The 12,327-nt window shown below is 41.5% G+C and overlaps 1 protein-coding gene across 1 annotated transcript in view; it reads left to right on the top strand.

Moving 5' to 3' along the window:
* LOC134753261 (uncharacterized) overlaps nt 1-11,534 on the top strand; it is a 35,486-nt gene extending 23,952 nt beyond the window's left edge. Inside the window, exons 4-9 of the mRNA XM_063689092.1 lie at nt 4,410-4,537; nt 5,157-5,293; nt 6,476-6,602; nt 8,874-8,980; nt 10,652-10,785; nt 11,375-11,534. Of these exons, the coding sequence (XP_063545162.1) occupies nt 4,410-4,537; nt 5,157-5,293; nt 6,476-6,602; nt 8,874-8,980; nt 10,652-10,785; nt 11,375-11,471 (730 nt within the window). The 3' untranslated portion in view covers nt 11,472-11,534. The remainder of the gene's footprint in view (nt 1-4,409; nt 4,538-5,156; nt 5,294-6,475; nt 6,603-8,873; nt 8,981-10,651; nt 10,786-11,374) is intronic.
* Nucleotides 11,535-12,327: the final 793 nt, after the last annotated feature.

Here is a 12,327-nt window from a genome sequence, read left to right as displayed (position 1 = left end):
AGCAAAATTGTTGTTTTGATATTGAATTTTAACACGTTTTAATCATGGGCAAATACCATGAAAAAATTCACTCGGAAACTAGACTATATTTACAAGGGCAGACTACAGCCAAAACCTTAAAAGGTGAAAAACTTGTCTCGATAAAAATAAATCACGAAATCACGGGAATATGAAATCGGATGGCCGCGCAGCCCGGGATCGCGGATGACATTATTATTTTATTTTATTTATTTATACAATTCCAACAGCTATAAAATATTAGTTTAAATTTTTAAATAGCAATACAGAGCTTATAGGAACTCGCAGATAGAAACTGAATATAATAATATGTTACACAGTACATGCTATGACGCTATTTTCAACAAAAAGAAAAGTAATCGATGAGTTCCATCAAAAATAACATTAAATATATTAAACCGGGTCACTCACGTTTATAAAGTCGATGATGTTTCGCTCTATAAGTTCCATAACGCAACGCAACAACAACGCGAGCGCTCTTTGAAAATGCTGCTCGTTGTGGAGCGAAAGATGTCGACCAATCATTGACTTTATAAACGTGAGTGACCCGGTTAAATATATTTAATATGTCAGTGCCTCACGGAAGTTTTGTTATTAAAAATAACTTAAATAACATTACGCATTTTTAGAAGCCATTTTCCCTTACCTTACCTTACCTTTTGTGCAAAAATAGTTATACATTTTGAATGGAGCGAAAGTTTAATCAGGTTTCGAGTCGTTGAAGTTGGTAGAGAAAGGCCTCAAGATTACTATTCATATATTTTTGCAACCGTATAATGGTCTAACAAAGCGCTACGTTTTTTAAGGTTCCGTACCCAAAGGGTAAAAACAGGACCCTATTAGTAAGACTCCGCTGTCCGTCCGTCTGACCGTCTGTCTGTCTGTCACCAGGCTGTATCTCATGAACCGTGATAGCTAGACAGTTGAAATTTTCACAGATGATGTATTTCTGTTGCCGCTATAGACGCTATAACAACAAATACTAAAAACAGAATAATATAAATATTAAAATAGGGCTCCCAGCCTTCCATACAACAAACGTGATTTTTTGCTGTTTTTTTCCGTAATGGTACGGAACCCTTCGTGCGCGAGTCCGACTCGCACTTGGCCGGTTTTTCAAAATCTGGCTGAACGCACTGCACCTTAATAGGTACCTACTTTGTTAAGCAGTTTTGTAAAATGGGTGCTAATAATCATAGTAAACGTCATAATAACGCTAACTGCGTTTTTCCCCGCCTTACTCAATGGTACGTAATTTCTAACATTAATGGATATTTCTTTATTTCCCTATCGAAATAGGTACAGTCAAGTGTAAAAATATGTGGGTCCATAAATCATATTCAAAAATTTGTCCCATCTCATATAGTTCTTATGTCAGCGAATTTTTACACTTGACTGTACCTACATCTGGAATAAAAACAGCGGAGTTAGATTTTAGGTCATACAACATGTCATTCAGGGAGGTCACAAATGTCAAAATCGAGGTTGCTGGCCGGCTTGCCATTTGCCGCAGCAATGCATTTGGCAGTAATGTCTAGTTGCAGTATTGCTGCAGCTATACTGCTGTCTGAATCCGAACAGTACCTTTATGTGAACTTATAAACATGATATGTGGTATTTTCTATAAGAAAGGGACCTTATTGTCGATGGCGCTTACGCCATTATAAACGATGCTCCGATATAAATACAATGCCGCGCGACGCTGTGCGGCGTAAGCGCCATCGACAATAAGGTCCCTTTTCATAGAAAATGCCCCATATGAACTAACGTCACTACAACACCTATATAAATGAGTATATCAGTCCGTCCAGTATTATCACTACATAGTATAAAATAAAACAAAGTTGCTTCCTGCTGTCTGGATGGATGTCTGTCCCTATGTATGCTTAGATCTTTAAAACTACGCAATGAATTTTAATGCGGGTTTTTTTAATAGATAGAGTGATTCAAGAGGAAGGTTTATATGCATAATACATCAGCATTGCACCCGTGCAAAGCCGGGGCGGGTCGCTAGTAAGATTTATAAGGAAGTCGATATTAAATTATAACATTATAACAAGCTAAGTCATATTAAATATATTAATAACGGGTCACTCACGTGTTTTAAGTCGAACGTGAGTGACCCGTGATTAATATATTTAATATGTCTGTGTCTCACGGAAGTTTTGTTATTAAAACAAGCTAATTCTTATACGAAGCGGCCGGAAAATGCTCACACTACATATACACGTGTATACATAAATATATACACGAGATAAGGATAGTTGAGACTAATTGGTATTCGACCTTGATTTGTTTATTAAGTGACAGTCGCCATCGGATCTATCGGAGCGGCCAAGGCGCTCACAAATATCTGAACACGCCTATATAGGGGATATTACTGCAATGTTCTGCCACCAGAGTGCAGCACTAGCCCGTTTAGTAAACCATAGAGTAACTTATACATACTGTGCGTTTAACAGTCTTTTGACAAGTTTTCAGAGATAATAAAATATGACATTGATACACCAAGGCGGTTTGTTTACAGAGAACCTACCGGGAAACGCGAATCCGAAATATCGCTATCTGCCTCTTCATCGCTCTAATATGCAAGAGTGGCAGAGATGTTAGATAACGAAATTTCGATTTTGCTTTGCGATAGACCCTCAGATTGTGGTAGTGGTGCCCCTGCGCACAGTTTCGCGTAATATTCCCAATTGTCAAAGAGTTACACACTATAGCGTCTCCCGTGGTTTCGCGACGGCGTCTAGTCAACTCTTTGGCTGTATGGCAGCAGCGCCATTTTCCTTAGCGTTGACTGGGCGCCGACGCTCAAAAGACGCTATTGAGTGCGTGTTCAGATATGTGCAACGTTCAGCTATATATTCAGTCAGTGTCTAGTTATAGTTACCCCCTTATTCATAAAATTTTACGGGCCTGATTTAGTTAAATTATGTTTTATCCCTTTCTTACAAATATATAAGTCAAAATGACAGATAAAGACAAACGATTCATCGATAATTCGTTTATGAATAACGCCATTAGTGTATAAACTGTATGTTTTCTAATAAATACATATATATATATATATATATATATATATATATATATATACTTACTATATATATATACAGTCCTCCTCATAGTTTTCGATGACGGCGACCCCAAATAAACATTATGGACGTTGTCTAGCGTGAGCCCTAATGTGGCTGGCCAGGCCGAACTTGTTCTTAAATACAACAACAAGATACTTACTATACCTAAGATTTGACCCTCTAAACCGTTGACAAAACTTTAAGACGGAGGCGTATGGAGAACACAAAGAATTTACTCGTATACTTAAATATAAGACAATCCATAACTAGGCCATATTCGATTAGATTTTTGATTGAAAGATCAAAATAAAATATGTAGTTGTTATTCCTATCAATCTGTCTTTGTTATAAATTTTGTTATTAGAGTTCAAATTAACTCTACATGGCATTTGCAATGACGCCAATGACACAGTGTGGCAATGTCAAATTCTATAAAAATATGACGTTAATAATGACACTGCCCCACTTGTTCTATTCAAGCCGGTGCAGTCAGCTTCACGGACTAGGATAATTGCGAACGTATTTAAGTAAAAGAAAGAAACGTGAGATATAACTGGTGAATACGAAAAAGCCATTAGTCGATAAGCCATTGGAACAAACAATTACGCTAATGGTGAATTAATTAATACATCACATTGTTTCATTTTAGAATAGAATAGAATAGTTTTTATTCGTAAACACACAGACAATAGACATACATGAAAATAAAGTGTCACGAAATGGCCCCATCTCAGCATGCTGCTGGCGACTTCCAGCGTTGTTCTTCCGATGAGACCATCAGGTGAGAATCACGGAAGGTAACAGACAAAAAGAAAGCAACGTAAAGGAAAAAGAAATAAAATATGGCGAAAAATAAATTACACACAGTTTACACAAACTAATACAACATGACGACATAAGTACACAACATTAAGTAGACTTACAAGGATCAACCGATCGAACATGTACCGGTCCGGTCGGACCATATCGTGGCGCCACCATATTTTGTGTTTGTTTAAGTAGGTAACATGTCAAATACCAACATAGGAGGGGCATTCGCGTAATAAGACAACAGAATAAGTAAAAGCGCTGTAAGTCTAGCGGTAAGAGCCTGCGATTTTCAATCAGGAGATCGCGGGTTAAGACCCCGGCTCGTACCAATGAGTTTTTCGGAACTTATGTACGATATATCATTTGACATTTACCAGTCGCTTTTCGCTATGGTCTAGACTTTATTGAGATTAGGCGTTTAGAGTTTAGCTTTTCTGTTTGTGACTTGTTACTCTTGTTAGCCATTGCCATAGACAATGTAACTTATTTTTTATTCCTTTGTTCCAGAGTCCTCCAACAAGTGTTGCTAAGTCTGTCGACAGACGGCAAGCAGGAAGACTTGCAGTGCGTCCTATTCAGTCTGCTATGCGAGAGGGTCCTGGCGTTACGGCCTGAGCTGTTCTTGGGAGACTTCGGTAAGTTAAGGTTCCTCCAACAAGTGTGGCTAAGTCTGTCGACAGACGGCAAGCAGGAAGACTTGCAGTGCGTCCTATTCAGTCTGCTATGCGAGAGGGTCCTGGCTCTGCGACCTGAGCTGTTCTTGGGAGACTTCGGTATGTGACAAACCTCGTTAGAAAGCTTTAATAGTCTGTCGACAGACGGCAAGCAGGAAGACTTGCAGTGCGTCCTATTCAGTCTGCTATGCGAGAGGGTCCTGGCGTTACGGCCTGAGCTGTTCTTAGGTGACTTCGGTAAGTTAATGTTCCTCCAACAAGTGTGGCTAAGTCTGTCGACATACGGCAAGCAGGACTTGCAGTGCGTCTTATTCAGTCTGCTATGTGAGAGGGTCCTGGCTCCGCGACCTAAGCTATTCTTGGGAGACTTCGGTAAGTCACAAACCTCGTTAGAAGGCTTTAACAGTCTGTCGACAGACGGCAAGCAGGACTTGCAGTGCGTCCTATTCAGTCTGCTATGCGAGAGGGTCCTGGCTCTGCGACCTGAGTTGTTCTTGGGAGTTCACGAATTGCCCTTTCCCGGCCTCTACAATAATGTACTATTAAGTAACTAATAAGATTTTTATCTCACCTGTTCCAGGTCTTGGTTTATTGAAGTCCGCGGCGCTCCGCTGCCCCGGGCGGCCTATATTCACGCGCTACTTGGTGCAGTGCGTGAGGACCGCTCTGCGACTCGACTCCTCCTACATGGAGGGGAAAGAGAGCGTCTTCCATGAGGTCAGTATCCCTATCCCGAGGACCCTCCATCCATCAGGACTACCATCTTCCAGCTACACCAGGACACATGAAATACGCTCTGAAAGCCTATATTCACGCGCTACTTGATGCAGTGCGTGAGGACCGCCCTGCGACTCAACTCCTCTTACATCGAAGGGAGGGAGATTGTCTTCCATGACCAGTGGGACCTCTAAATCTAAAGGTGAATGCTCACGGGCAGTTTCCTTACTAAACCAATTTTTTTACATGCAGATACGTCTGCGAGCGATACTCCAAATTTTATATTAAAGGAAAAAAACCGGCCAAGTGCGAGTCGGACTCGCGCACCGAGGTTTCCGTACTTTTTTAGTATTTGTTGTTATAGCGGCAACAGAAACACATCATCTGTGAAAATTTCAACTGTTAGCTATCACGGTTCATGAGATACAGCCTGGTGACAGATAGACGGACAGCGGAGTCTTATAGTAATAGGCAGGGGCGTAGCTAGAGGATATGGCGCCTGGGGCATTCACCAAATTTGCGCCCCCTGACGACTGACAAGTTTCCCTGCTGCTGCCTTTTGCCCATTTTGCCCCCCCCCCCCCCCCCCCCTCACCGCATCAAAATCCGTTGCGTAGTTTTAAAGATCTAAGCATACATAGGGACAGACGGACGGACAGACAGCGAAATGGGAATTTGTTTTATACTATGTAGTGATGTCTGTCTCACGGAAGTTTTGTTATTGAGGCGATTCCCTGAGCCAGAAGGCGAAAAATCTCCTAATATGATCATGTTTTTCTTAGAGGCGTTGATATTCGTAGACGTGGAAAAAATATATGTAGTTCTTGACTATATTATCTTTAATAACATAGCTTCCGACACACGAATTATGACACTTCGCTCGGTACAATTAATTCCCAAAATAACCTCTAACTCGGACTTTTAATCCAACTTTACTCGGCTATTTATTATGTGATACTATAAACAAAAAAAGAAGAAAAAACAATCTTAACTTAAATAGTAATTTCATAGCTTTTGAATTTCGTTGTAAGGTAACGTTTTTAAAATGAATAAAAATCGACAAAATTCGATCAAAATTGACACTTGGCGCGCATGATCTTTCCCGTTCTTTCTTGCGAAATGTGACAGTGACAGCGGCAAGCCGATGGAACGGCCTTAAAATTGTAATAACGAATGTTGCAGACGGACGCGCTGGGCGACACGCTGGTGACCGCGTGCGCTCGCGCGGGCGACGCGTACGCCGCCGTGCTCAACGAGCTGGTGAGCGAGTCGCCGCCCCTTTTCAGACAAGGCCACGCCAACACTGAAGGTAAAACCGTTCACATTTACATATTTATTATTATTATTTGTATCTCCTTGGATATCACGGGCCTATAAATCCCGGTCTTTTGATAGGCTTGCGTGGGGATATAGATCCAACACGTAGAGGCCCCTTGGACAGCTTTAATGTCATGTAGAACGCCTGCTGGAACCCGTTCACAGGCGCAACAATGGACACCCATGAACCGGTCGCAGCAGGCATTGGGACTATTGCAGAAAAAGTGAATAGTATACCGGTCTATGGATTGAAGTTTGGGTGGACAATGAGACTGGGCTATTGTAAAGAACCCCGGACACCTGCCATAACAATGTTAATACACGTTATCGAGGCAGGTGGTGACTTGCCGCTGACTAGATGGGCCCCTGAAACTGCCGTCGTGAAGACGACCAGGAGCAACACCGGTGTGAGCGGCTCAGGGGTGTCGAGAGGTGTGCGCCGCGCCGCTACCCAGTGGCTGTTAGCAGCCACTGTGCCAACTCGCGTCTTATGCATCTTTCACTTCCACCCCTGGAGCATATAGCTCTTACGACTCCCCTCTGGACGGCCAATGAAGGCAAGCCAGAGCTGAGAGTCCTGCGGGTCCCCTTGGGGTCCACTCCGACCGACGAAGACACGCCGGAGACGGAGACCCTGGCCGACTCTCTGGAGCACTCGGGACCGTGGGGTCGTCACTCCCCAAAAGCTCGCCACAAGCTGCCCTGGGCTTATTATTATTATTATTATATGGGGCATTTTCTATTCTATGGAAAGGGACCTTATTGTCGATGGCGCTTACGCCGCACAGCGTCGCGCGGCATTGTATTCATATCGGAGCATCGTTTATAATGGCGTAAGGTCCCTTTTTATAGAAAATACCACATGTTTATTATTCAAATTTATTGGGTCGTGATTTCATTGTTGAAAGTTTTGTTTAAATTGATATTATTAATTATTTTATTATGTTTTGATCTGATTTTAATGTATTTACTTACACATCAGCTATAACGATGCTACTAGCAATATTGTATGGAATATTGAACGTTCCGAAATAGATATTTAATTTTTTAGGCTATTCCTTGGCAAACACCTTGAATTCAAGCCTGATAAAGCAAAAATAAATGCTGTAGGAAAAAAATAAACACATAGAATTATGTATTTTTTTCTTTAAATATTTCTTTGTAGTTTTACATGTATGTAAAATGTATAATTTTGGTGCAATAAAGAATATTTACTTTACTTACTTACTTACTTACCTCTCTTGTAAAATGCGTTGCCACGGAAAGAAAAAAAAATATTGGTTTTTCTAAGTTCTCGAACCGGATGCGCACAAGAAAACGTACGAGAATGGTACATGGCAGCACTTGCTTTGGCAATGTACATGTTTATGTTTCCGATTCAGGCCACAAGATGGCAGACCGTCCAACGCGCACGGTCCTTATACAGTAATACCCCGCTTTACCCCGGTTTCAATTTCAAATTTCGCGCTAAAATGCCTCGCATTACGCGGATTGTTTATGTATAGATTGGCAAGCCATTTCCGCCAGTGGAAAAAGGGGACAATAGTAAAAAATTTAGGCGCGAATGGTTGACCTCCCATAAAAAATTTGAATTTCGCGCCTTTTTCTACTCACATAGTGGGTTCGCCAGAGTATACTTAAAAATATGCGGTCATTTACTTGTCTTTGGTTGCGGAAATCCCCGCTTTCTTTGACCATTCTGTTTGAAAAATTTAAGAGTAGTAAGAGTTTTTTTTTTCGGAACGTATCCCTTGAGTAAAGCGGGGTTTTACTAATGTCAGGGGTGCGAAACTCCTCGCTTCGGGCAAACTCGGCTCCGTTCGGCTCAGCATTGCTCCGAGCAATTATTAGGGTTGGCACAACTTGACGTCCCTTTGCGTGCACGACCACAGATAAGATAATGACTTGAATTTTGACAATCCTAAATAGGCGAAACGGATAATGCCATATATTAAAAACCGGCCAAGTGCGAGTCGGACTCGCGCACCGAGGGTTCCGTACTTTTTAGTATTTGTTGTTATAGCGGCAACAGAAATACATCATCTGTGAAAATGTCAACTCTCTAGCTAGCCTGGTGACAGACAGACAGACGGACAGCGGAGTCTTAGTAATAGGGTCCCGTTTTTACCCTTTGGGTACGGAACCCTAAAAAGGGACATCATGATTCGACCCTGAACCGCTGTCAAACTTCGGATTTGTAGAAAGTTACCTTTCTGTACGGTAGTACTATTATTTATTCTGTGCTAATGTATTATTGTTCCAGGCTACACGGCGTTGCACGTGGCGTGCAAACTGCACAGCAAAGAGAATCCACATCTACGCACCGTGCATGTTCTCTTGGATCACGGGAAGGCGGACTTATGGGCCGGGGTGAGTTTCTTCCAGACCAAAGATACATTGATTGAGTAAGATGCGTAAAATCTAAGATAGTTTCGTGCTTCGAATATGACAGGTAAACAAGCTCAGCTCAAGGCTCACTGTACTGTCGCCATTAGATATATCGGAGCGGCCGAGGTGCTCAAAATATCTGAACACGCACTCTAGCGCCTAGACAATAGAGGCGTGTTCAGATATTTGTGAGCACCTCGGCCGCTCCGATATGTCTGATGGCGACTGTACTAGCTACAGTCACAGAATAAAAGGAAACTTGTACAACACCGAAGTTTGACAGCGGTTCAGGGTCGAACCGTGATGTCCCTTTCGGCTATTTAGGGTTGTCAAAATTCAGGTCTTATCTGTGGTTGTGCACGCAAAGGGACGTCAAGTTGTGCCAACCCTAATAATTGCTCGGAGCAATGCTGAGCCGAACTGAGCCGAGTTTGCCCGAAGCAAGGAGTTTCGCACCCCTCCTACAGTATTTATTCAGTTCGATAAAATTTGAATCATATGCAATTGGAACAATTCCATCTGGTATCAACGTTTCAAACAAAATGAACTTTATTTCCTACACTATAGTTTCAAATTTCAGTGACAAATTTTGGATTTCTCATTTGTTAGGTACGAGCTGTCTCGGGAGGTTAAATGTTACATTTCACTTGGCTCGGTCAGGCGTGGCTCACTCCGCGATTTCGTCGCGTCGCTACAAGTACATGCGGCCCACACCAATTTTGGTGTCTAACCATAGTGGTTGCCGCGCACCGCTACGGAACGGACGCGTGTTCGCGCTTGCGCCACCTAGCGGCCATTTCTGTCGTAATAGGCGCGTTTTGTTAGAGAGTGAACCTGTACCAAGTACTTATTATTTATTCTGTGGCTCGGTCAATAGGGATGATGACACATGGTGAATTTTATAGCAAAATCTAGTAACATGGATAGGAAATTTCTAAAAAGGAAAAAAGTAGGGGTACCATTAGGTTCCTTACATTTTATCCAAAAAAGATTGCATAACAACAATATACATAAACGCAATATTTCACCGACAAAAACGCAATTTTCTTGTTTTGTCCATACATTCAAAATGGGCTCTCAGTGACCTTGACGTCACGTTCACTTATCGTTTTGTTAGGAGCGTTTCGCGAGTGAAGTACGACTGTCAGACTTTGACTATCATTTCTGACTTTTGCAATGGGTCCCATATAGACATTTGATCCTAAAAATAAACCTGATCGATTGATACCGTCATAGAGTAACTTATACTAGAGCGGTACTGTCATAGTAAATTTTGTAACCCCAGTAAATTCACTGCCATCTGTCGACACACTTTGAAACTAAAAATAAAGATTTATAAAAATACGATAAAATGTATTTAAATATGGATAAATGATTTTTTTTATTTGCATTAATTATTTTTATGATTTTGACCCATTTTCTTTAACTGATATGCGTTAAAATTATAAATAACAAACGAAACCGTCAACGCCCTCTATACGAGTGTAGGCCAAAACTAGTGGCGCCCTCTGATCGAGAATCAAATTTTCGTGATTTTCGAGGCACGTTTTTTCCTTAGACTGTATCCATCTATTACGGAGTTATATCTATCTTTGATACCGTTAATGGAGATTTGTCATCTAGTATATTATATTAAAGATTGCATTGTTACAGGACGTGAAGGGCGGTGACACAGCATTGCACTTGGCTGTCAACTCCTCAACTTGTGAGCTGCATCTCATCATGACACTGTTCAGACACGTGGAGCGAGCCAAGTGGAAGCAGCTAGCCCATGCTCCCAATCGAAGGTAAATTATTTTTTCGCCTCAGCAGCTCGAACAAGGGTACTTTGCTACAAAAAGTGAGCAAAGTCGCATTTGGCTCACTGTTTTTAAATTAAGCTCGCTACGCTCGTGAATCTATAGACTAAAAATAAGGCACTCGAAGAAATATCAAACTTTGCTCGCTTGTTATACAAATAACTATTTTCTCATCAACCATATGAACTATTGGGGAGTCAAAAAGAACGTTTCAGTAGGGCAATAAAAATAAAAAACCAGTCAAGTGCGTGTCGGACTCGCGCACGAAGGGTTCCGTACCATTACTCAGAAAACGGCAAAAAAATCACGTTTGTTGTATGGGAGCCCCACTTAAATATTTATTTTATTCTGTTTTTAGTATTTGTTGTTATAGCGGCAACAGAAATACATCATCTGTGAAAATTTGAACTGTCTAGCTATCACGGTTCATGAGATACAGCTAGAACGTTTATTTTGGTACCCAAGCAAAACGGCCTCCGGATCGCAACTGTTTCTGCTTGTTAAAAAAAACAACTATAATGAGTTCATTATGCAATAATTTAGCAAACTATAATGAATTTACTATAATTTTTTCCAGCTCGGTGACGCCCATAGAGTACGCGCGCTCCCAAAGCAAGTCCGTCAGCCGCCCCTACCCGCCCGAGGTGCTCGACTTCCTCAAGAAATGCCGTTGATCTAACATACATACATTGTATGAATGTCATACAAACATGCATCGTGCCCTTTATTCGAAAAGGGTTTACTATTGGAATTGAAAAATTGTCGTGAAGTCTCTAAAGTACGATCCGAGGGCCCTTACTTTTGACCCGCGGAAAAAATGGGAGAGCCCAAGTCCTGGGGGCCTAGTCAAGGTTACAACCGTACATAAACAAACGCAAAAAAAGTCGGGATGAGAGATACTACGAAAAGTCATATATGTGACTATTTCCATACATTATTTAAGTTTGATTGACGTTTATCAACTGTTGTTTGGCTTGACCCCCTAATCGTGAACTGAAGCATATCCGCATATCGACAGGTGACAACTATTTCAATAGGGAGTATTACTGCAAAATTCTGCCGCCAGAGTGCAGCACTAGCACCTATCGAAAACCATAGAGTAACTTATACATACTGTGCCTGAAAGTTTTTTGGCAAGTTTTCACTATGACATTGATGCATCATGGCGGTTTGTTTACAGGTGGCCTACCGCGAAACGAGAACATCGAAATTTCGCTATCTGCCTCTTTATCGCTCGAATATGCAAAGGTGACAGAGCTGTTAGAAAACGAAATTTCGATTTTCTTGAACAAGTTTGGGAACAAATCAAATTATTTTATTAAATATTTTGATTTGTGTTTTTTAAAGTAGTCACACTACTATATATAAATTAAGAACTGTAATAGATGTCATATATTAAAGAAAAAGTGACGAAGCCCTCCAGTGGTGAAGGCCGGATTCGAACCGGCGTCTTTAGCTATCGCGGCTAACGCCATGAACCCCTAGGCCACCCCGCCACGGCGGTGCCCGTCCGAATTTCTCGACTTTATG

The sequence above is a fragment of the Cydia strobilella genome, chromosome 26 (genome assembly GCF_947568885.1).
Source record: "Cydia strobilella chromosome 26, ilCydStro3.1, whole genome shotgun sequence".
NCBI lineage: Eukaryota > Metazoa > Arthropoda > Insecta > Lepidoptera > Tortricidae > Cydia > Cydia strobilella.
This window is presented reverse-complemented; position numbering and strand designations above follow the sequence as displayed.